General features: G+C 43.3%; 1 protein-coding gene across 1 annotated transcript in view; it reads left to right on the top strand.

Moving 5' to 3' along the window:
• Positions 1-24,991, top strand: part of LOC111941947 (uncharacterized) — a 90,943-nt gene extending 65,952 nt beyond the window's left edge. Inside the window, exons 5-9 of the mRNA XM_086899820.1 lie at positions 21,438-21,564; positions 21,751-22,120; positions 23,022-23,143; positions 23,316-23,490; positions 24,693-24,991. Coding sequence (XP_086755946.1) covers positions 21,967-22,120; positions 23,022-23,143; positions 23,316-23,372 — 333 coding nt within the window. The 5' untranslated portion in view covers positions 21,438-21,564; positions 21,751-21,966 and the 3' untranslated portion in view covers positions 23,373-23,490; positions 24,693-24,991. The remainder of the gene's footprint in view (positions 1-21,437; positions 21,565-21,750; positions 22,121-23,021; positions 23,144-23,315; positions 23,491-24,692) is intronic.
• The last annotated feature ends 1,088 nt before the right edge of the window (positions 24,992-26,079 follow it).

Genomic DNA, 26,079 nt, shown 5'->3' with positions numbered 1-26,079 from the left:
TTTGCATGAAAAACCACCTGCCCCAAACCATAATCCAAATGCTCTCTTATTTACATGTAAGAAATTTTGGATAAGAAGCAAGATCCATACAAATTGCGTATATATATGTGTGTGTGTGTATGTATGTATGTATAACCTATACAAATGCTAGACATTTTTGATTCTTCATTCTTTTCCTTGTAAACTTACAGTGTCTCTAACAGAAGAAGGATGCTTCCTCGTCTCCAGTAATACAAAGCATTTTCTGATTTGAGGGAATATATAGGAACTGGGAGGAAGAGTAATTGACAGTGCTTATGCTAAATGTTGGAATGATGCTGCAACATCCTGTCCAGGACTGATTGCTGGAAGAATGTCAGAGAATTAAGGCAGAAGGGTGTTGTTTCCTATGCAAGTCATTATTTGGTTTTGGGTTTTTATTATTATTATTTTTCTTTTCAGCAGTAAAATTTATTTGATTATCATGAAACTGAGAGAACATTGACCTGCATTTTGCAACAGACCTCTTGCTGCAGCAGTGCTAATATCTACCAGTATTGGCAGCTGCTTCAGGCACTGAAGCTAGGAGAACACAAGTATCCTTCCTCCCCAGAAAGAGGTGTGGGAATGTGCTTGCTCCAGAAGTTGCCCTCACATCAAGGAGGAAGGTGAGGAGTTGTAAGGGTGCTGAGCCTAAAGGAAAGCGGATACTGTCCTTCAAATGCCTGGAAAAGGTTTTGCAGCAGAGTCCTTATGAGCACAGCTTTGTGCCAGAACACTTGGCCTCCCCCTTCCTTTTGTTTTGGGGTTGATGGCTGAAATGCTGGATGTCCAGGAATCAGATGATTTCCCTGTCACTATTCTGTTCCTGGAAAAGCTGCTTCTGCTAATAAGGACATTATGTTTCTGATTTGCATCTCTATGCAGAAAAACTTCTATCGGGACCGTAATTCAGAAGACAACATTTGTCTTCTCCAAGAAATTATTTGAATCAGTGAACTGATGCCAAAAGATTTGGAGTCCTTTATTTGCTGTTGAGAAGAAAACTTCCCTTTTGTCTTTCTTTCTTCCTCTTCTAAGGCAAAAAGCTCTTTAGTATTTCTCTCATCCCACAGAGAACGATGAGGGAATAGCTGTATTTTACAAATAAACAGAGACAGAACACTGCATTAGAAAGACTTCAGTCTGATTGTTCTTAGGTACAGTGTTCAGAATGTTGAAATACCATATGGAGACATCATATTTTAAATCAGTCACAACTTGGAAAATATTAATACAGTTTTCAGTCAAAACATCTAAAATAGATGAAGCTAAAACAAAATGAGGTTTCTGATCATGTAGATAATAATCTTTCCTTTTTTGCACTCATCTTCCATGAGCTCCCAGTACTGTGTCTACTTCTAACATCATGTATCTGGATGCATAATTAATGAGCTTAGTATAATACCATGTTTGTTTATTCATGTCTTCTTCAGAATTATTAGATGAAATATCCTGAAAGTTAGTGTTGGAAAGAGAAAATATGGAGCTAAGTTTTTAATGAGTAATTTGTTGTAAAGTTGATGCTTTTGCAGACATGGTTCATCAGTTAAATAACATGACTACAGACAACAAAATGATCCTGGTGGGGTATTCTGTGCCCTCTGAAACAGAACTAGTTCCATTTGCACAAAGTTCTTGCAAGTTTGTAGAGCTTCTGCCTTGTACTTGCAAGGATCTGCTTCTCAGCTGCACCGTGGCAGTCTGGGACAGCGGAATCTCCCCAGGCATTGCTGCACTGGGAGTAGTCAACACATGCAGCTTAAGCTGAGGGGGGGAAACTGCTCCTGCCTTCGGTAGGGCTTGGAGCCAGACAGACTTCTTAGTTATTTGCAGTACACAGAGGTGACACCTACATGAACTGGAGTTTGCATGGATTATCAGAGCACAGCTCTGCTTGTGCTTTCAAATTTTCATTAGTTTTTGTTGCATAAGGTCTTAAGCATTTTGCAAGATGTGGCAGGAAGGATGCAGAAATCTGTGGCCATGTTTCCTGAAATAAGTCTCTCCCACTGTAGTGCACTGAGGTCTCAAAAGGAAAGTCCAAGAATTGATAATGGCTGGGAATAATTCAGTTACACAAGACTGAGCAAATGCTGAGAAAGTTGTAATTCCAAGCATGGTCTGATGCAAAAGGTTGATGTACTATATGCACTTCTCAACATAATTAGCAAACAACAGTGGCTAAATTCTTTCCTGTGAGTCTTCCTAATCTGAAGGAAAGAATGGAAAGAAAAAACTTGCATATGCAAAGCTCAGAGATGTATATTATTCCAATACAGTGGAGCTAAAAATACAACTTTAAGTGTTTAAAGAAAGATAGCCCTTTAAAGAGTCTTTCATTTGGAGATCTCACAAACTAGAGAAATGGAAGTAAAGAAGTCTCTGCTTGCACTAAGAGCTGATTTCATGAGGACAGTGATATTTGGGTCAGTTTTAGCTGATGGTGAGGCATCTCAACATTTTGTTAAAACAATTTAATGGAACCAAATTAAGTAGTTTATCTGCAAATACTGAGGTGAAGTATTTGTATTTTGAATGTGAGACTGTAGGAGGCAGACTGGTATTTTGCCAGAAAATGTAATTTTGGGGAATTCTGTGGAAATTACAAGAGATTATAAACAGAACCTGACTAGCAAAAAGTATGAAATTCAATGTCTTTGTCAACTGAAATATACTTATTTAAGAAATACTATAGATGTCAACAACTGAACAGTACAGGGAGTGTAAGAGTAACTCCTGTTTATCCTTTAATCTTCCTTAATTTCCTTCTGATCAATCTAAGTATCAAGATGACTGATTCTAACTGCACCCAGCAAAAAAGTGATTTGTTTCTTTTTACCCTTTAAATTTTAAGCCTGGTGTGGATTTCTAGAATGGAGTGTCTTTATGGAAATTAGCTATGCCAATGGACATAGAATTTTTGAAGGATGGAAGTCAAAGAAGTTAGATTTCAATGCAGTGCCTTATCCAAATATTCCCCACAGGTAGCTACATATTCAGCTGACTGCTGCTAAATTAATAGCTCTCCTGGAAACACTGTCCTTATACTTCAAAATATCAGAAATGCTTTCTGTTTTAATTCCTTATACATGAGGAAAGACAGAATGGGATTCCAATAGGAATAGGACAAGAAAATGGGATGCACATGTGTGAGAAGTTTAACATATGTGTAAGTGTTCAAAGTACTGCAGCCTGTACTAATAAAAATTACAGATTTTTAAATTTTCAATTACTTTTTCACTCTGAATGGTTGTTGAATGGCTTTCTAATCTTGTTTGGAAGTATATTTTCTTTTAGAGTTTATACAGTGTTTCAGACTGCACAAAATACACAGTTCTTAGTTGTAGAGCAGGGAACAAGACATTATGCTGGAAAACTACTGTCTGCCTGAGTTTTCTCCCAGTTTCTCTTAGCTATTACAGACAGCTCAAAACACCTTCCTTTTTTGCACTTATGCCTATCTTGCATGTGTATTTTGTATCCTATACATCATATTATATTAAAACAGTATGGCAGTTAAAAGTGATTGTGGCAATGTATCGAAGTTATTTCAGGAGTAACCTGGTTTTCAATTTTCTGTTAATAGGCAGTATTTTTATAATAAGTTGTTGTTTTGGTTTTGGTTTTTCGGTGGTTTATTTTGTTTTATTTTTCTGGGGATTTTTTGTTTGTTTGTTTTTTGCAGTTTGTTTTGTTTTTTGTTTTGTTTTTTTCTGGCAGTCGTTATTCATCAAAAATTGTGATGAATTGCAAAAGATTTTTGTGTGTCTCCAAAAGGGTAGCTCAGTGCTTTTTTATTGGCTCTAGGCCTAAACTTCAGCAAGTCTGTGATCAAGTATACTAGAAAAATCCTTTGTCCATTGCTAAAGCTTATGAAATTATGGATCAAAAGAGCTTTCCTATCTTAAAAGGACTGTGGTACCATTCATGGGCTGAAAATGACTGTCAAAGTAATAAAACAACTACTGTTGTCAGAGAAAGATTAAAAGCAGCAGCTGGATTGTACACAGTCAACTTGAAAATCTTTCTCCGGGAAGGTAGATTCTTTAGAAAATTATCTGGCTTTTCAGTTGATATGCCATGATTGGCAGCCCCATAAAATGGCTACCGACACAGGAACTTACAAAAGAAAGAACTCCTTTTTTCCCCTATAAAGAGTGTATTCTGCTTCTTGCCATCTCCCAAAGTGAGATGTAATGCAAGTGTCACAGCGATGATGGCTTCCAGCCTTTGTTTTATCCAATTTACCTATACTAGGTTTTTTTCTGAAATCATTCCTGCTGTCAGTTTTCTGCAGCTTGTGTTTTAACTTATGCTCATTTTACTGTTTTCATTTTGTTCCTTGAGTTCATCTGTACATTTTGCAATTCTCCTTAAATTCAGTATATTGCCACATCTATTTTCATGTTATTTTTCCAAGATCATAATCCACTGGAACAATACTAAATACATTTAATCTCCATTCAGATTCTACCATTATTCCTGGTATAGAGGAGTGAATATTTTTAATTATCTCCATACTTCTAGCCATCCTGCTCCTCAAATCAACATGTGTGCAATCTTTGAAACTTTATTTATGCAAGGTCAGCATTAATGATTTCATTAATTACTTCCTTTCTTCCCATTTAATTATCTTTCTTATTTCTAGCCATCCAGACTTTCTTGTTCTTTTGAATGAAGGAAATCATCTTTGTATCACAAGATTTGGCTATCTGCCTTCCACTTGGTAATTTTTCCCAGATTGTAGTTGTCTTTGGGGTTTTCTTTCCTGCTACGTTTTTGATTTATACCTATTTCTTAATGTCTTCCCTCAGATATTTCTCACTACATAACATTAACTTGGAGAGTAGTTTATCTTTCTTACATCCTGACAACACCATTGAAAATGAACCCCAATGGTTTTCCAACCTTTTCCCCTCTGCTTTCTGATTCCAGTGCTCCTCACGTAGTAATTTTGGTCTTCATGTTCCCCTGTGAGCATTGCTGGACCTCTCCTCACATCTGCTTGGCCAGATTTTCAAATATAAGACCTGTTTGTGTTGTTTTCCCTCAGGATTATGTGCAATGGACATAGGAAATAGACAGCTTTTTTTCACCATATCCCATTTTCCTTGCACTGGTCTTAAAACCATTTATGTGTTTGCTTTTGTAGATCTAAGAATGCTTTTGTGTTGCATAATTGGTTACATCTCCAAGTCACTGGTGGTGGCCATGTCAGACCTGCAGCATGCTCGGAGCAAGTACAAGATCCTCTTGCCCATTCACATGCTGGCCTCAGCATACACTGCCCCAGCTTCATGTAAGGTCAGCAGTGTTCTTCTAATCTGTGATGAGGATGGAAAACTTCAGCTGAGAGCCAAAACCTATTGTTCCTTCTGATCTTTTTTCAGTGCCCTGCCCGAGAAACACAAGCTTCCACGGTAGGTGACAGATTCAAAAGGAATGGTGTTCAGGAGAGCTGCTGAGCAGGAGAGGTGCTGGAGGCAGCCTCTGGCACAATGGCAGGCACTGATCCACCCCCTCATCAGTTATCCTGCTTAAAACTCCTTTACCCAAATATAGAAACACACTCTCTGAGTGCCTTTAGATTGTCTTGGGGCTCAACCTCTAACAGCAGCACCAAGCCTCAGCCTTGCTGACTGTGGACCTTGAAAAAGAAAAGAACAGTATCTGATATTTTTTCAAATCTTTCTGAAGAAGAAATAAGATAAAAGCAAAACTCTTTGTGACTGATTTTTATTTTTTTTTCCCACTATCTACTTGAAAGGCAGTGGGTCAGAATTAATGCATTTTTGCTGCAGAGGAAACGTGTGGGATGCTGGCTACAAGCCAGTAGCCACTAACATCCCTGCTGCACCAGGAATACTTGAATGAAGTGGGCGTCAACCTTGGGAGAGCAGGCATTTGGTAACAGACTACCTACATCAGAGGGAAACCTCTTCATTTGGATTCAAGGAGTAAAAATATTTAATGGAGATAAACTGGTTTGGTAGCTTCTTCCGAGGGACAGTGAAAATGGAAGAATTACCATCCAGTCTGGAAGATCATCCTCTAAGCTTCTGTGTTTGTCAGGTACCATTCACCCTGCAGAGAAGAGATCCATACAGTTGCTGACTTTTCTGACAGTATTAAAGTTTCGTCTTACAGTTCTGCTTCCTCAACACTAAGAATGATGAAATAACATCCAGAGCTTTCAGCCAGTCTGTGCTGTCGACAGTCTTCTAGGGTTTTTTTTCCAAAACCAGAATAAAAATCTGTGGTGTGTTAAATGCCTCTCTAAAATAGAATTTATTCAGACACTCATTCTTCTTGTGTCCAGCTAGATATCCACTGGGAAAAATAAAAGTAATTTCTAGAGTTTATTTGTATCACTAAATTATGAATCTGAATGATCAAATAGAATACTCCCAGTGTTATCATTGTTATTTGTCCTAGTTAAACTATCTTGCTGAGTCAGTCACCAGTGCTATCCAGTCAAAATATGAGCACATATGCTTTGAATCAAGTCCATCATCTCAATATGACATCTATGAAACAGTTTCTCTTTCCACCTCGAGTAATGTGGTGGGTAAGCAACAGACTTTTTTTTTTTATGTCCAAAACTGCAAATCTTCTCAGTATGTGTAATGGAAAGATTTCCATCTTACTTGTGACATCACTGAATTATTAGAAAGCAATACATCCATTTTTTTCAAACAGGGAAATGACAATGGAAAAAGTGAAGAAAGCATTTTGGCTAAATTTTGGCACAAAAGTGGACATAAAAAGACTGAATGGCTAGAATAGACCATCCCAAATATTTTAAAAGGCTATTCTTCTTGTAGAGAAAATAGAGATCCTGGATAAGTGACAAAACTACATCTGTTTAAATCTAAATGTTTACGTAATAACAATTTAGATTTTGGATGCAGTTGTGCGTGTTGGCTCAAACATGTCTGGTCTAATAACACTGACGTTACAGAAAGCTAGGGGATCTATGACAGCTAGGTGACATGGAAGAAAAATAAGTGAATTTGAGCAGGATTTGGGAAAACTAGATCCATAAATTGGAGGAGGTCTACCAAAGCAAGTAGTTTTACTATGGGTAATAGCTTTGTGTTAACAATCTGTTTCAAATTCTGGTCTTGGAAATTACCTGTACAAGGTATTTGTGGGCAGTTGATTTGCAATGTCCTACCCCCTGGGCAGAAAACCTGGGGCAGGGGAAAACAGTTTTAATGCCTCAGGACTGCATAGTTCCTGGCAAACTGGATATCACCAACCAATCAACAGAACAGGTCTGGGTGGGTAAATGGCTAGGAGTCAAGCCTGGAAGATTAGGGAGAGAAATGTACTTGCTATAGCAAAACTAATTGTTGGACTTAAAATTGTGGAGGAATTGTGACTGTGCCAGTTTTCTGACAGGCATCCTCCCTGGAGATCTGTTCCCTAAGATAAGATAAAACCGTCTAGTCGTGGTGACTGCGCTGTGGCTGTGGACCCCTTCCTGCCTCAGGACACATGTTATCTCCCTGTTAACTATTGGTCATCTTATCCCCATCTCAGACCATTGGTCCCCTTCCCAATTCTCCCCTTCCCCATAAAAACCCCAGCTTTTGCCCAGATCAGTGGTTAGATCATCACTGGCCCCCTTCACAGAAGGCTGCATTAAAGACGTTCTGTGGAACGCCATGTGATCTTCCCGTCTCTTGTCAGCGTCGGCTGGGGTAACTCCTGAAGGGACCTGGCTGGGCTGAACTGAGCTGATCACAGAGCAGAAATCACCTTCTAAAAGAGCTGGACGCTTGAAGCCTTTGCCTGTGCTCCTAAGGGTTACTACCCCTGGCTGGAGACTGCCTGGAAACCCCAGACGGCGGTTCTCCTCCGGAACGTCGATCTAGGCTTGTTGCTGGCAGAAGCTGGGGGTCGGACAGGCCCCCAGGACACAGCCACGACAAAGTGGCACCCGAACAGCTCCTGGACTCTTCAGCTGAAGCCCAGGAAATCAGAGCATCATCCCGCAGAGCAGCCTCGGGACTGAAAGCGCTGTTTGGATTGTCACCCTGCTGAAGATACCCTCTGTGTTCTAACAGAGAGTATCTGACGAGGCAGTTCCAACACCCTCGCATTCACCACCTGGGAGAAGAAACCCCGAGGACTGGAATAAAAAGCCGACCACCCAGCCAGCAGTTTTATTTTGACCTGACCAGCTGAGTGTTGTGAGTTAACCCAGCTTTTTCTGCATGCTACTTTATTTCCGTTGGATCTTTTGGGTTTTTTGGTTTTTTGTTTTTTTTTCTTTTTTCTGCTGGGCTGAGACCTGGACTACCCAATATGGGGTTAAAACTACAAAAGTTTCAGCGATCCCACACGGAGAAAGACCTATATTCCCAAATTCTACAATTCCTATCTGCTAACAATTTCTCTTTCTCTAAAGGAAATCTCTCTAAGACTAACCTAAAAGCATTTGTTCATTGACTCTCTCAGCATTTTCCAAACTTTAACGGGGACACTATCTATCTCAACTCTTTCTGGGATAGTGTTGGGACCAAAATCTATGCCTGACAAGCTGACGGAGATTTTTCTGTTACACGTTTTATACCCCCGTTTCACATTGTAACTAAAACTGTAGAAAAAACCCTTCTCACTTTAAAACCTCTCTTTCCAACCCCCATCGCTCTGATGTAGACTTGCTCCTCCCATATACAATTGCAAATGACCCTGACTCTGACTCGGACCTAAAGCTTGCGAAACCGGCTTTTCCACGTCGATCCCCTTCCACTGTCTGTCTCCCTGCTCCCTCCGGGGTCAGTGTCAGCCTCCCCTCCCCTCCAGGCACACTCCTCAGTGCCAGCCCCCACCCCGCTTCCCGGAGCAGAGAGCAGGGGATCCGCCCCGCTCCCTCTGGGAGCCGCCCCCTCCTCCCCCGCCTCGCTTCCTGGGGCAGGGAGTGTAGGACCCGCTTCACACCCACCCAAACCCCTTCCCCTGGCACTACCCACCATATGCAACTCTGACCCTTACGACCCCCGCTGTGTACCCTGCTTTCCAACACCCCACCGCAGCCTGTCCCTATCCCTACTCCGCGCTGCCGTGTACTCCGAGCCCCTCCATTCCCCCGTGTCTCCCGGAGCACCCCCCACAACAGGCCGCTGCCCTGCCACTCCTGGCTGCGCCACAGTGGGAGTGGGATGGGGTGCCACTGAGGTCCCGACGCGCCCGTGGCTACCCCCGTCCCTCCCACAGCTACCCCTGTCCCCCCCGCAACGACCCCCGCCCCTCCCGTGCCTCCCCCCACCCCTCCCACGGCTTTTCCCCTCTGCTGCGGTTTCTCCCCCACCTGCAGCTTTCCCTCACGCCGCTTCTTCCCACCACCCAATGCAGCTTCTGCCGCTGTTCCCTCCCAAAACCCCATACCTGGCACCCCTGAGACCTTCGCCTGCTATTCAGCAAGCATCACTGGGACTGCCACACTGCCACACCTTCCTTGTGGCTGGACCGGGTCCCGCCGGCCCCCTGCCGCTTCGCTCCAGGCACCCTTGGAGCCCTCAAAGACACATCGCATAGATGCACGCCCTGCATTCTCTACTGAGAATGACAGCGATACCAACACAACTGACTTTGATTCAGATGCAAATGGCACCTGGATAATAAACAAATTCAAGCCACTCAGGCAGGGAAATGGGAATTAGCCTAAAACATATCTGCCTTTCCAGTAACTTATAAAAAAGGCAGGAATGGTGCTACAGAGTGCAGTGGCAACCTGTTACTAACAAAGAACTGAGACCTTCGCAAAATAGCCAAAGAACATGGACAAGGAACACATCTTTTTAGAAATTGTCTTGAAGCCATTTTGTCAGTGCATATCTCAGTACCACACAATGTCAAAAATATTGCTCAATGCCTCCTTTCCCCTGCTGAATATATGCTATGAGAAAGGCATTGGAAAAGGCAATTAAAAACATTATCTGACAAATATTCTAAAGATGCAAACAGGCAAAATTTTACTGTTGAACAACTAGCAAGAGAAAATCACTTAAAAAAACCCTCAGAACAAGCTAACACTTTACCTGAGGAAACACTGCAAGACATGGCTATTGCAGCAAAAACATCATTGCTCCTCACTCCAGATGACTCTGTACCAACACTACATTTTGCTAATATCAAACAAGGGGTAGATGGGAGTTTTATTGAATTTGTGGATAAAGAATGCCTTGGAAAAACAAACAGAGAGTAGAGAGGCACAAAAAGAACTTTTGAGTAAATAGCTGTAAAGAATGCTAATGAACAATGTAAAACTATTCTGAGGGCTTTACCCTTGGACACAGAACCTACCATTGAATGAATGGTAGAAAGCTGTACACACAATTGCCCAGGCGGTTGCAAAAGGCATCATTGAAGGCATTTCTGGAGCATTAGCAGCGGTAACTTCCAGAGATAATGCTTGCTGTTTCAATTGTGGGGAATTTTGACACTTTATAAAGGACTGCCCAGAGAGGTCACCCACTCAAGACCCCCTCGCTGGCTACCAAAGGCCCCAGAGATCGCAGTGATACCAGCAGCATTCGGGAAACTCCCAGCGCAGTGCGGTAAGGCCTCGCGTGCAGACAACAAACCAAAAGCCATCCCACTCTGTCCCAACTGTGAGATTCACGTTAGCCAGGACCAGGAAGGTGGGAAGCATCACACAGCATCATCCCGGGGGATCCCAAGCCACATGAGGAGGATCTAACACAAGGAGAGGTACTGATGGGAACCTGGCTCCAGCTGGTAACTGCACTATCCGTGGACTTTACCGATGAAAGTGTTTACTGTGTTCCCACAGGAAAGCATGGACCAAAAGATGGTCCTTGGGACATCCTAATTACAGGTGACACTTTCCATGGTCCAAAGGAAATTTTTGTTCTTCCAGAAGTACAAACAGTGTATCCTGCACAGGAAATCTTTGTCCAGCTGTGCTGCATGGACACACCCTTTTACCTTTCACAGGGAACCCCGATTGCACAAGCTTTTCTACTCCCACCAAACCGCAAGGAAAGGCTTCCCCTCAGCCCCACAATAAAGTGGGCACAGACTGTGGGCCCAAATAAGCCTGCCACCGAGTGTGACTTATTCTGCAAGGGAGAGAAGATCTACTGACTAGGGATGCTGTACACAGGCGCAGATGTGACCATCATCTCCCGCTTGGAGCGGCCAGCAAACTGGGAACTGCAGCCTGTGACAGGCATGATTTCAGGGATTGGTTGAGCCACAGCGTCTATGCACAGCAAGTGGAATGTCATTGTCAAAGGACCTGAAGGCAAGCTGGCAACCATCCAGCCATTCGTGGTAAGGGCCCCCATCACCCTATGGGGTAGGGACCTTCTATCCCAGTGGGGAGCTTCCTTACGCATTCACAGCTGGAATTGCTGACTGGGGCCACTGAGGACTGTACGCTGTCATCTACCCCTTGGCTCACCTGGAAACGTGAGGACCCGGTCCGGGTCAAGCAGTGGCCCCTCTCAAAGGTGAAATTGCACACATTACAAGACTTAGTTGAAGAGCAGGTTGCCAAAGGCCACATAATCGAGACCACTAGCCCCTGGAACTCCCCAGTCTTTGTGCTGAAAAAGCCTGGAAAGGACAGGTGGAGACTTTTACATGATCTTCACAAGATCAATGACATCATTGAGGACATGGGTCCCCTCCAGCCTGGCCTGCCCTCACCATCGATGCTGTCTCGGGACTCGAGTCTTGCCATCATAGACATCAAAGAGTGTTTCTTCAGCATCCTGCTGCACCCTCAAGATGCCCCCCACTTTGCCTTCTCCGTTCCCTCTCTTAACAGAGAGGCTCCACTCAAAGGATATCATTGGCTTTATCTTCCACAAGGAATGAAGAACAGCCCAACTATCTGCCAGTGGTACATCACTCATGTTGCCGCTGGGAATGAATAGATCACACAGACACAGCTCAAGGTGTGGTGAAAGGAAGAGAGAAGTTTATTTCTTCTCCCAGGATGTATAGGTTTCTGACCATGGCCAGGGATTGGATGGTCAGGATAACACTTTCCCAACTGCACCAGCTGTGAGAGATGTCCATCACGAGACGTGTAACAGAAGGAATGCATACATATCTCATACAGTTACTGTCCTGGGAAACATAGTTAGAAAACTATGTCAGCAAGCTCAGAAGCTGAGTTTTCAGGGCGACATCTCACCCTTTTTCGTTTTAACAAAAAGAAAAATGAACAAAGAAGCTAGCAACATTCTAAACTATCAAAAGGATAAATAATAGGAAAATACAATAGTCCATACAATCAGAAGGCTGTAATTTCAGGGTGATATCTCACCCTTTCGTTATTAAAAAAAAACCCCAAAAAATAAAAGTGAAAACATCAACACCTGCTCGTGGATGGCTCTCAATTTGGTCACGGAGGCAGAATCCATGGCCAAATTGAAAGGTGCCTGGGAAAACTTCTGAAATGCCATGACAGCAGCCCGTAATTCCACCAATTGGGCTGATCCAGCCTTATGACTCTCCAAAACCAGCCACTCAGATCCATCATCCCAGGTAGCAATGGCCTTTCCAGTCTTCCCCGAACCATCAGTAAAGACACTTTACTCCTTGCACAGGCCCTGACTATGTTTGGGCCACAAAGAAAGTTCAGTAAAGTTTGCCACTGTCTGTGACTGACGGGGCAGGAAAAACCCCTTCCAAGACATTCAAGGTATTGAACCATTCATCATTTCATTGGCCAATGATACCCATGGAATGCAAATCTGGAGTGGCAATGAAAAAAACCAGCAACATCAATGGAAAGATTAATGTGATAAACTTGACGAGCAGAAACTGCTCGCAGAACCTCCTCCAGCACCTGCTGTGCCTCTGGGGTCAGGGTCAGAGGTGACTTTAAATCAGAGTCCCCCTTTAACAGACCAAACAAGGGAGACAGTTGTGTTGTGGTCAGTCCCAAATAGGGACAAACCATGTAAAAATTCATCAATATCTGGACATCATTCATGCAGTGTCTGCACTGAATAAAAAAAAATTGCACCTCCTGATGCAGGACTGTTCGTCCCAAAAATCATTTTGACCCTCAAATAATTTCAGGGAGGTTGTTTCTGGAGTCACTTGCTGCCCATGAGAAGGCAAGGCAGGGAACAGCTGAAGCCATATCTGCTGCAATTCATCCTGGATGGGCACAGCCACCAAGACGTTATCCATATAAGGATAGAGATGAACAGCAGGAAACTGCTCGCAAACTCCAGAGGGCTAGAGCCCTGTATCATCGGCAAATGCCAGCAAATTTTCGCATGCCTTGTGGCAAAATCTCCATTGATATCTCTGTGTGGGCTCGGCATTAATGACAGCTGGCACCAGAAAGGCAAATTTCGGTCTGTCATCGGGATGCAAAGGAATTGTAAAGAAACAATCCTTCATATCCACAATGAGGACTGGCCAATTAGCAGGAAGCATGGCAGGTGAAGGCATGCTATCCTGCAACATCTCCATGCTTTCCATCGTAGCATTAACTTTCTGGAGGTATTGTAGCAACCTCCATTTCCCAGACTTCTTCTTGATACAGAAAACAGGAGTGTCCTAGGGACTGGTCAAAGGCTCCAGATCACCGTGATCCAACTGTTCCTGCATCAAGTCACAGAGGGTGACTAGTCTATCATGAGAGAGGACAACAGAATCTGCTGAACAAAGAGTCAGTCTCAATGTCTTCTTTGCATTGAATGTGTCAGCATCAGGTCCAAGGGTCACTCCGGGGGCCAGTTGGCAAGCCTGACAATCATGATGTCCGTGCCAGTGCCAAAAAGCCCGTGGAGGCCAACTTCTGATGGCATCTCACCAAGGATGAACAGGGTGCAGACCTGTTCAGGACAATCCCTGGCTGTCAGAACAGCAGTCCAATGAACCTAGGGAGGTCCAGGGAACCTGAAGCCACCATCTCCCCACAGCTGGTTCTCAGCTCTGCGAACACAAGACTCAAAAGGCACAAGGTGAGCAAATCCGGGTCCCACAGGGATAGGAATAGGAGGGGTGAGTGTGGAACCGATGGCAGAAAGGCGCCCCAGGAAATCTGGATCATGTCCCCTAGGTGAACAATGATGCCCTGAGCAGTGGTATTCAACCATGCCACAAGAAGAGCACTCATGCCCTCACCGACCTGCATCACTGAAGCCATAGGCCAGATGCACTCTGGCCACAAATTGCTTCCTAGTTTATATGTTGTTACCCTTTTTTCTCTAAAAAACCCTCGTGTCCCCCTTCCTCAACCCCTGCCAAAAACTCCCTAAACCCTATACCTACCTCCCCCATCCTCAGCTTTTAGTAAATAAAAAAAGGAGGTGAAAGAACAGAGGAAAGGGACGAGGGAGAAAACACTAAACCTTCCCCCCCCCACCATAAAGATAACAAATTTTTGCTTATACTTGTAGTGTTGGGTGTAGGTGGTCAGGTGACACTATCTTCCCAAAAGCACCTCCAGAGGAGACAAGTGTCTGGGCAGGCCACAATCACATACACACACACACACTCTGACATGCCACGGTTAGCAATCACCGATGGAGAGGCAGGAAGGGTCTCTGTGTGGAGTTCCAGTGGCGTTTATTCCAACCATGCACCGAACAGGCCCAGGAACAAAGACAAGAAACAGTGGAGGGTCCAGGGATATATATGGGTTTGAGGGGGTGGCTCCGAGGGTCAGAGTCCAATAGGAACAGGGTAAAGTGCATAGGTGGGGTCATGGAGAGGGAGAGCCAATGGGATTACAGGGGCAGAGGATTGCAGCAAACTGGGGCCAACCAGGGAACAGGGAAGAGAGAACTTTCTAGGGAAGGGACATACAAGGTAAAAAGGAGAGGGACAGCCAACTGGGGTACAACAAAATGGAGGTGCAAAGCACTATGGGAAAAGCCCTTCTTATAGTTTTAAAATGGGGAAAACCTTATACCCTGGAGGCCTCCTTCCATACCATGATAGCTTTTGGCTCCAGGGCCTCCACATATACTCCCTATCAGAAGCCCCATCCCTGTCCAAAGATGAAAATTACCTTCTTGGTCAATGGGGACTAATGGGATGGGTGTCATCTTTAGTTAAGGGAATTTTGTGGATTTTTATTTTGATTATTATTGTATTAGCTATGTTCTCATGCCTTCTCCGTTGCTTCAAAAGAGTTATAGGGAATGCCTTTTACTAAATACAGAGACAGGAGTTGTGGAGGAGGCCCAGTCTTCTGACAGTCATCCTCCCTAGAGATCTGTCCCCTAAGATAAGATAAAACTGCCTAGTCATGGTGACTGAGCTGTGGACCCCTTTCTGCCTCAGGACACCATGTTATCTCCCTGTTAACTATTGGTCATCTTATCCCCTCTCAGACTATCGGTCCCCTTCCTAATTCTCCCCTTCCCCATAAAACCCCAGCTTTTGCCCAGATCAGTGGTTAGATCATCACTGGCCCCCTTCACAGAAGGCTGCATTAAAGACGTTCTGTGGAACGCCATGTGATCTTCCCGTCTCTTGTCAGCGTCGGCTGGGGTAACTCCTGAAGGGACCTGGCTGGGCTGAACTGAGCTGATCACAGAGCAGAAATCACCTTCTAAAAGAGCTGGTCACCTAAGGCCTCTGCCTGTGCTCCTAAGGGTTACCCCTGGCTGCAGACTGCCTGGAAACCCCGGATGGTGGCTCTCCCCTGAGACATCTATCTGGGCTTGTTGCCGGCAGAAGCTGGGGGTCGGACAGGCCCCCCAGGCCCAGCAGTGACATATAATGAGTTGGAAAAGTGAATTAAGATTGAAACTGGAAAAAAGGTGTGAGGCTGAGCAACTGCAGCCAGGAGAGCCCATGGACTGACGGATCCAATGGAAGTAGCAGTTGCCAGCATAAATGTGGACATCTGTTAGAAGACACAGAACAGAGCTGGGAGTCAAAGTCTGAGATGAGGAGAAGAACCTGGAAGAAAGCTTAATGGCAGCAAAACAGGAAAGAGGGAAGGAACTATGGAGAAGAACTGGATGCAATATTGGAAGACACTCAGGCATTTCAGCAAGAAAAATTATCTGAGGGGTAACATGCTCAGGAAAACAGAAGAATAAAATGTAACTATAATGACTTTTTCTGTAAAGAACCCTTCTGTTTCTGAGATCCTGGGGTGGCAAGCAGCAAATTAGCAAATCCTCAAAATAAATTTGGAAAGCAACCACACTATCTGCTCTGAGATAAAAGTTTAAACTATCTAACAGAGTTTTTGTAAGGAAAAGGAAAATGTGCCAGAGGCCTCAGAGTTCTTAAGACCAAGTGATGAACCTTTGAAAACAGGATTTTATAATGGAAATGCAGAGATCATTAACTATTGTAAGCACCTCTAAGAATGACACCTCTATAGTAAATTACATTCAAATTAATATAAAACTGTAAAGATTCTCTGACAGTTTTGATTATGTAAGTTAATTTTGGTAGTAAAATGTTTACTTTCTATAATGCATTCTCCAAATATTATACTGGATGCTGCATCATATATAACAATTACCATGTCACAGTGCTATTTTGTGTAAATTAAATTATTGACAGCAATATAATTTTGTATTCACTTTATTATTTTGATCCATTTTTCTGTCAAAATATACAATGACTCTTCACTGGATTTAGAAACTAGAAAAACTCTTTAGATGGTGAAGTATTATTCTCCATCTCCCATTTTTTTTTCCTTAGCCTGTAATGAGATTGAGGAAGGAGAGGGAAGCAACATTTCATTCATCCTCTGACATTGTGTGTGTTTTTAGACACGTTGTCAACTTTAAATTGTGTTTCAATAATTGTGCTTATCAAAAAGTCTGCAAAGTCCATGGCAGCTCTGGTCAGGCCATCCAGGCATGTGGCACAGATGGTGTTTTTAGTGTGCTCCAGCACAAGCGCTGTCCTGAATCACAGCATGGATGTATGAGTATGGAGTATGATGTATGGAGTGTGACATGGTTACAATCATAGGTTATGATTATAGGTTAGACTTGATCATCTCTTTGGAAAGGTCTTTTCCAACGTAGTTGATTCTTTGATTCTGTGATTCTATGATTATTCAGCCTAGTTTTAAGAAGGTTCTATTGTACATTCCAGGGCAAATACTTCCTGTTCCTTGATATCTCTTATGAGTTAAGGTGAAAAACATCATCTGTGTGGAGCAGCTCTTTATTCACACCTTCTTTTCCCATATCCTTTTGGGGAGGGCAAGGGTGTATGGCAATAGTGCTTTGTCCATCCTTGGATGCCTGGAAAGTACTTGCAGGTTGTGGTTTTAACTACTTGTAATGCAGCACTTAAGAGTTTTATCATTCACCTTTCTCCAGATGCACAGCCTGTTAGCTCCTTGCAACCTGCATGACACTAGACTGCAGAATTGGAACATAAATTCTGCCTGCCTATTAGATCTCAGCTCTTTTCCAGGCAGATACCCTGACCCCCAGTATGAAGACAGTCCAACTGGCTCACTTCACATAAAGCCCAAAACCTTAATCATAAAGACACTGGGAGGCACTGAGAGCGACTCTGAAATATAGTTTTGGGTGCTATCCTATAAGATTAAAAAAATAGGCTGAGATGCTTTTAGGCAGAAAAGATGACTGAATCCAGCACATCACACACTATAGGCAAGGACTCTAACTCTGGGTACAAAAATTCTCTCCATTCTGCATGATGATTGAAAGACTCAGAAAATGCTCATTTTCTCAGCTTGTCCAGACCAGGGTGTAGGAGAAGGGATTACAGGTGACCTCACCCCTGGTAAGTAAACAGCTGTGTTAATTACCCAATACAATCTCGCCCCTGATGAGTCACAGCTATAGCCAATAAAGATAAGTGTGATAAAAGGGGTGGGTTGGCTGGTCAGGGGAGGAGTTTGAGGAAGAGGAGGGATCCAGAAGGACTGGGTAAAACAGGAGAGAGAATCATTGTGAGGTCAGTCTGCAGATTGCTGCTCTCGTTAGAGCCTATTATTGGAATCTGCAGTCATAGTGAAGCTTGGTAAATGCCTGCATTCAGAGTCTGCAAACTAATACATGCAGTCATAGTCTAGCAGGAAATAACCAGCAGTCAGAGGCTGCAAGGGAAGCCTAGAGTAAGGGCTTGCTGCAGCCAAAGCCAGTGAATAGTTGGAGTCAGGATAAATGAACTGTAAAGAAGAATAAACCAGGACCCTTTTTGTACTGTGATAAACAAGAAGTCTGTGTTTTGGGCTCATTTCTACCTTCTTAATGAGAGAGCTGCTGCAACGACCAGGGAAGTTGGGGTGCACATCTCAGTGGGGTTTAATTATGACTTAGGCACAATCAAGCCATAGTCACATCTACATCTGCTTGATAATATAAATCACTGGTACTCCTGAGAGCCTGGGAAGCAGTTTCTGGTCCCTGGGCCAGTGAATGCAGACTTGTTTGTGGCCATACATCTGTGGGCTACCTACCTCTTCAGAAAACTGGCCCAGGTCTGTGGCCTTAATGCCCTGTGAGCCTTAAACTAAAGTTTGTTTTTCAGATGCTCTTTGCAGCTTTTATTCAGCTGCACTGAGCATGTGGAATCCAGGGGACTGAGAGGAAAGCTGCAAGTTGCCAGCATGGTGGGAATGGGACAGGGGTTGAGATGTAACAAGGGAAGGTCTCTGAGTTCACCATTTTTTGCAGTGCTCTCTAAATATTCCATAGCTCATTTGTATGTTGTCCTTGAGTTGAGAACACATAAATAAAGTATAGGTCCTTTCTATGGCAGCACAAAATCACAAAAACTCATCTGATACTGATGAAATGCACTTAACCATTGCATATGTGCTTAATTTAGTATGAAACACTATTATATTGTTATGTCTGCATGCACCAAATTCCCTTGTGCTCAGTTTTAAGGGACAGAAGCCCAGAGACACTTGGAAATCTCTCCTGGGAAATGCTGCTAATGTAAACATCACACCTTAGCCTGGGTCATTCATTTTCCCTTTGCTTAGGCGGTTCATTGTTGATCTACACTGCACATTCAAGGTCTGCAGTGTGGTGGCAGTAGTAGTAGTGTGAACATGGAAAATAATTTGTTTACTTGAAGACTGATCTGTTTTTACATTAGTCTGATGGAAAAGTATTGGAGTTTTGTCAGCCTTGCCAAAGATACTGGTATTGACTTACATTCTGTAGGCAAACTGAGCTTATTAACGATTATTACAGACACAACTGTTGAAGTACTGTGTCAGAATGACCATTTCTGTTAGCTGGATCATTTATAAAATGCCAGGAAGTAATCAATGGGTAGAAGAATTACTTCCTTCTAGTTTCTTGTCTGACCTTAATAGTCATCTCTCCTTTAAATGTTTAACTTGTAAGGAAAGATCTTGTCTTTGCACTTTTCTGCCTGTAATTTCATGTATCTTTCCCTGTATGAAGCTGTTTCACACACAAACACATTACAGGAGTAGAGTTTTAATAGAATCAGCCTCACTAGGGAGTAGACAAATAGACTTGGGTCTTCCTATGGCACAGGCACACAATGCTAAGCCATGATGCTGAATTTCTTATTTGGCCTAATTTCCTGTTTGATCTGCCAGTGTGGGAGTTAATTATATAAACACAGATAGGAGAGATAGAGAGAAATGTGCTCTGTGCTGTCCTGTTCAGGTAGCTCTGTTTCTTGCTGGCTTTGTTAATGTGTTGCTTACAATTTAAATGGCAGGGGGGGATGAAGAACAGTTGGTGATGAGAAGGGGTTAATGTTGAGAAGACATGAAGAAATCATATTTCTCGATAGGAAATTGTTCTTCCCAACATATTTCTGTGCTAGCCCACGTAAATGGGACTCTATAACAGTACCCTGTGACTACATTAGAAGATGCAATGGCATTGAGTTTAGGTGTTAAACAAATACATAACCAGGTTAATCTAATTTTGGCATCTCAGATTTTAGGTGGTAGTCAGTCCCCTTAATGTCTGAGAGCCCAGACATTGTGGTGATGAGCTAGGTCTCTGTTAGCACCTCGGCTTACTAACCATGAGAGAGGAATTGTGTACAAAAGGAGGACTTAAAGCTTAAACAGAGCTAACAAGAACTAACACCTGATTAAGTTATCCTGAGAGTTGGGATAAATTAACTTGCTCGGCAGGTATTCCCTAATGATGCTATTTTGACTTTACTAGCCTGTCTTCTCAATGTATCCTCTATTTATTCAAAGAAAATCATCTGTTCCTGTCAGTTATTTCAAAGTAAAGTCACAAGAATAGCTTTCTCCCACTCTATTCCAAATATAGATGTTGGCAGCAACTGCTTAGATAAGGGGGAAGGAAAAGGAACTACCAAGGAAGAGGAAAGACAGGAGGAGGAAGAGGGAAAAGAGAGCTGAAGAGGTTAGACAATAGAGTAGAGAGAGACATGAATGAGAAGGGAGGTGAAAGAACAAGGACAGTACATCACAGCAGAGAAAACAAATCAAGATACCAAGAAACTCCTGTGAAACAGGTGGAAGCAGCCTAAATATAGGATGAAAAGGACCATGCCTGCCCTCAGGAGAACCTGGAGTTTTAGCCTTGAAAAGTAACCAAACTGTAAATAAAATAATGTCAAATTTTTTTATTCACTCAGATTGTAGGGGGTACATGATCAGAAAACCCAAGCTAACTTATATCACTTAATATCTGGCCCTAGAAATTTTAAAGCAAACATATTGCTTATTTTAATATCTTGTGGGGTGGGTGTTTGTTTGTTTGTTTGTTTGCTTATTTAATTCCCAGCTGCAAATAAAATTTGCTGTCAGTTCCTGACAGAAAGCCATTCAGTTACCATTGGGTAACTTTGCTGAAAATAAATCTGAATCCTCTTATCCTAAAGAATTCAGTCAGGATGTTCTTCTGGTGAAACTGGAGCATGTAGACATACCCTCAGGAGCTGAAAATAAATGCTGATAAAAACTAAGGGAAAGCCAGAACCACAGAGATTGACTTACCCAGAGCAAAGAGCTGAGGGTTTTCAGGCCTGAAGGTAGGCTTCTTTAAGACCAAAACACAGAGAAATGAGACAAAAATGGAAACTAGTTCTGAGAAGTGGCACACAGAGCAAATGCAAACAAGTGCTTGGAAATTTAGAAGTCCTGTAAGTGGCTCCAGCTTCCCTGGAGGGACGAGAAATTTCTGGGAAACACGCCACAGAGCTCTTCTCCATCTCTTCTCAAGAGAAGACTGCTTGTAAAAAGCTGTTAGAGGTTTGCTTTCCCTCGTGGTTTGCTGGAGGGAGACGTTATACCTGACTTTACTCATCACCTGAGGATAAAAAGCTATACCCAGTTCTGAAAGCACTGTTTCCTATAAACTGAATATATCAGAAACCCTTCTGACTTTCTAGGCTTTCTAAGCACTCAAACACTAGGTAATGGGACCAAGAGAACTGAAAATGTGACTCTTGATATACATATTTTATTTCATTCCCTCAAGGAAGAAGGCCTCTTGCGCCATGAAGGTGTGTGCTCAATTAGTCTCTCTCTGGACTGAAGGCCTAGCCATGGGACAAGGCAGTATTTACACAAAACACAGGAGGCACCTTAGAGCAGGAAATACAAGGGTAAGTGAAACTAGTTTCAGAAGAAAGGACTGGAAAGTAAAGCTTTGCAGGCAGACTATCACTATTCGGAAACAAACCTGTCATTATTTTGAGTCATCTCATGAATGACATGTGTACCCCAGTAATTTTCACAGTTGAGAAGCAACATTTTTTTTTTTTTTTTTCTTCTTGTCTTTGTTCCCGCAGCAAGCAAAGCTGATATTTTAGCCTTTCAGCAGGGATGCCCCTATGTGGCTTGTTCACTGCAGTACGTGATTCCCCCATCGACACTGCTGGGGTTCTGAGGGGTCACAGGCTGTGGCCCGGATCTCTGACTCAATAGGGTCTCTATAAGTAGCACGACTGTGATGAAAGCCTTTAGGGGTGCTGTTATACGGTGAAACACCAGCAGAACTCAGCGCAATGCATCGCTCTTTGCTCAGCTGCCGTGTCCTCGCTGGCTCCCGGGAGCGCCTTTCCCCAGGAGAGGGCAGTGGAGCCCGCACACTCTCCCTGCTCCCCTCCAGACGGCGGCGGGCGCATCCGTTCTCTCGGGTGTTCTGTGGGAATTCATGGGGTGAGTGGAAGTAGGACTATGGTTTTTATATATATGCTAGAAAAAGTGTACAGAAACTTCCAGGAAATGTTCTACGTGTTTAATAACGAGAATAAGTTTCGAGCAAAGAAGTTTGTTGTTGCTTTTATTTGACTGGAAGTTTTCTCTGTCACACGTACTTGTTCACAACCACACAAACTTAAACTAGTAGTTTATTGATTCTATATGGGTTTATTTAATTCCTATAGCCCGAATTAGAGAAAGTTATTGACATTTAAATAGCCCTTCAGAATGCTGCTACAGCTATCCTAAGTCAAGTTCTAACGATAAAGTTATTTACTTATTTCAAAGGCACAGGCATTCATTCTAAGACAACAAACAGCCTTGGCTGAAAACCACAGAGCATTTTCAAGGTACTGTAATTAAGAGCAGACTGGAATGCCTTCTTTGCTCCTTAACCATCCCCTTCTCCTAACATGCCAGCACACAGATTTTTTCTGTAGGTTCATATTTACAACAGGTTTCCCTGGCTGGATTCCAGGTTTTGGTGACTGGTCAGTGCAGACTAAGAACCTATATCAGGCCTTTGAGGGGCAGGCAGGGCAGACTGAAGGGAAGTGGCTTTTGCCAGCAGCTTGGGAATCCAGCACACACCCCTGGCCAAAACAGGAGGTGAAATAGGAAGCAAGAATTTCTTCCTGTGAAGACATAACAAATCTTTCTACTCCCAGGAGAAGGAGCAAATTTAGGAAACTCTGAAATCCAGCTTTGGAGAGAAGATTTTCTCTTTCACATGAAACATTAAAAACCCATCAACCTCAACATGCCCAGACTTAGGACAGACATTCTTTGCTGTTGTCAGGGTCATTTGTCTCCTATCTGTAAACAACTCCCTGTTCTCAAATGAGTTTCTACTCCCTAGGGCACTTGCTGACCTGGGGCCACCTTAGCCCTCCTGAAAGCAGCGGGATGCAGAGTGGAAGCGGCTGGGTATGTTTCCCATGCACACCTACTAACATCTCTTCTGCTAGCACAGGAGGTCAGGTGAGTTTTGCAAAAGCATAGTGACCCCCTGAAGAGATGACTCACATGTGTGATGCTAAGCTGGTTAAATGTGTTGCCAGCTCTACAGGTGATAAACTCCCTTTTCCTCCTTAGCCACCCTCAACTCACGTATGGAGGCAAAGATAATTTTATTCTACAACTCATGTCTCAGGTACTTGTGGTAGAGAACGACTGCAGGAAAATAGACTCCCAGCACAATGTCAGCTAGCAACCTGTGAAAAGAGCAAATACAGCAAATCCAAAGGGGCCCGGTTTCAAAGAAGTTGGGAATAGGAGAGAAGTTCTGCCTTTCAGCTTGGAACTCTCCTCAATCACTGCTATCTCCAGTAAGAGCTCATGCATATTTGAGGCTGTTGGTGTGATTAAGGATTTGGCAATTTGTACCAACAATCTGTCATTTGAAACCACATAGTTTATAGGAACCACAGAAATCAGTAGGATATTTCTGCATATAAGGGCCATTGATGTCAGCGTGAGCTGGACAGTCCAACCCTCAGAGTCTGCTGTAATCAGCCAAATAAGGATCAAAGGCACAAAGCACATGCAAAGCAATACAGCAAGGATATCTGAAAAGGCCCCAGAAACATTTGAGTTGCATCTGTCAACAACTTCCTGAAACTGAGCATTAAGTATGCTTCCATTTTGCCCCATACCAGATCCTGCTGCCATTGAGAGAAAGCCCCCATTGAAAGATGTTGAGTGATTTGATTGTCCCTGGAAAGGCTGGAAATCAGACATAAGAATGGATTTATTCCATTCTTAATAAGCCTTTTAAAATTAACCAGCCAAATCAACTACAGTAGTATTCCACAGGTGCAGTTAAATTTTATTTATGTCAGTCTTTAATTGAATCCTTCTCCATAGTGGAAGAACATTAAATTAGCCAAGTTAGTTCAAAGCTAGAGTTGATTCATGGAGGGATTAAGGTGGGGTGTGAAACCTTGGTTCTTCTTTCTTCTTGCATGCATTATGATTAAGTGTCATCAGTGGGCATGTGGTATTTTGAATTAATAAAAGATGATGTAAAATATCCATAAGCCCTAAATCTGAGATATCTGAAATATTTGGCAGTAAGGAGGATACTGCACTTAGAGTTACTGTTTCTCAAATTCATGTAAAGTAACTCACCCCACTGCACAACAGATTCCAATATTTTGTTCTTTCATAATAGCGATTAGATCAATTATACCTCAGCTGTAAGAGAAAGGTACAATACAATTGCTCCTACTTCTCAGACAAATTTCCCATAACCTATCTCTCTGTCACACTTTCAAATTTAACCTTTACAGTGAGATGGTTTTTTAAATTAAAATATCTAGAATCCCACTGAAACCTTGCTTTCAACTAAATCTCATGTCAAACTGTATTGGCTGTACGTTAAGTGCTAGAAAGGATTGGAAACAAAAATCTACATTAAACACTGTTATATATTTAATAATTACTGTGCATACTTCCCTGATCTCCCATCAAGGGAAATATCTAGATTTATGCCTAGTATTCCTTAGCAAATACCCCTTTACTTTTCCAGGAATGCTGCTGTCTAGTCTGGACAGTGTGGTGCCTGGACAAGTAACAAACCTAGAGTATCACTACCAAAGGCAGTGAACTGGAGGAACTGAAAGAGCCTTTCTCAGCTGGGGTGTGAGGTGTAGCATGGATAAAGAGGGTCCTGGGAGACACTGTGACAGAGTTTGGGAGCCAAGGCAGAGGTAAGTCCACCATAGGGATGCCTGAGCACACCCCTCTTCTATGGCACAGGCCGTAATGTATTAGACCTGTAAATATTGGTATCTGCAGTTAAAAATGAAAGTGAAGAATTTTTAGCTTTCCTATGTATTCTCGGGCTTGTTGCTTTGGAACAGGAATGCACTGTCATAATATCTCTTACGTGTTGCCATGTCTTGCGGTTGCTTGGATTGTCAATGGGTTGTTTTTTCACTGCAGACTATTGAAAAGGGGCCTCACATGCTGCAGACCATATGTGAGAGTTGCTTTCCTCAATGCAGTAATAAACAGCCACGAGATAAAATATCCCCAAATAATGAGATTACTGACATGGGATACAGCTTTCAAAAATAATTACATTTGACACCCTCATCAGCAGCTTGTAGGGGCTGCAAGCTCTAAGCTTGGGAACAGTGTATGAAAGCTTAGCTTCTCCTGGGAAAGGAGGCACAAGGGAGGTTATTTTTAGTACTTCGGAGAGAAAAAAAAAAGCCAGAATTTAAGCACTCTTTGGTTTGATACCCTCGTTATGGAGGGGATCATGGACAAATAAAGCAAAAGCGGGAGTGGAAATGTTACTGAGGATGGGAACTGGGAGCAAGAGGTTGAACAGAGCAAAGCGGGAGCGGTAGGGTCAGAACGGAACGAGGTGGGGCGGCGGAGGGGCGCTCCGGTTACCCCGCCACGCCTCCCCGTCCCGTCCTCGCTTCTACCGGTCGATACATTAACAACCCAGCGACGGCGGAGCAAGCGGTTCCGTTTTCGCCACGGTATATATAGATCAGACACTTTCCAAAACAAGCAGCGCCGCCAAGTCGCTCTGTTCCGCGGCGCGGCTTCTTCCACCCGTAATTCAGAAAAGAAAAAAAAAAAAAAAAAATAAAAAAAAAAAAATAAATTATTTTTTTGGGGAAGAGAAGCTCCATTCCGTGAATGCGGTTGTCTCCTGACCCGCCGCTGGTCTGCGGTTACAGGCTGCTGAGAAAGTGAGCGGGCTCTGGCGGGGCGGCCTCGGGACCTCCTCTGCTTTTCCGAACCTTTTGAAAATTTTCCGGAACGAGCCCTAATAGGGCAAGTGGGGCGGGGCCGGATCCTCGCCTTTTTAGGACAAGGGCCCCGCCACCGGAATACCCCCCTGGGCGGCGCGGCGGGCGGTGGCGGGGGCCCAGTGGGGCCGGGGCTGGTCGGGG

The sequence above is a fragment of the Cyanistes caeruleus genome, chromosome 8 (genome assembly GCF_971803275.1).
Source record: "Cyanistes caeruleus chromosome 8, bCyaCae1.hap1.1, whole genome shotgun sequence".
NCBI lineage: Eukaryota > Metazoa > Chordata > Aves > Passeriformes > Paridae > Cyanistes > Cyanistes caeruleus.
Note: the sequence above shows the minus strand (reverse complement) of the source record. Positions and strands in the feature narration are given on the sequence as shown.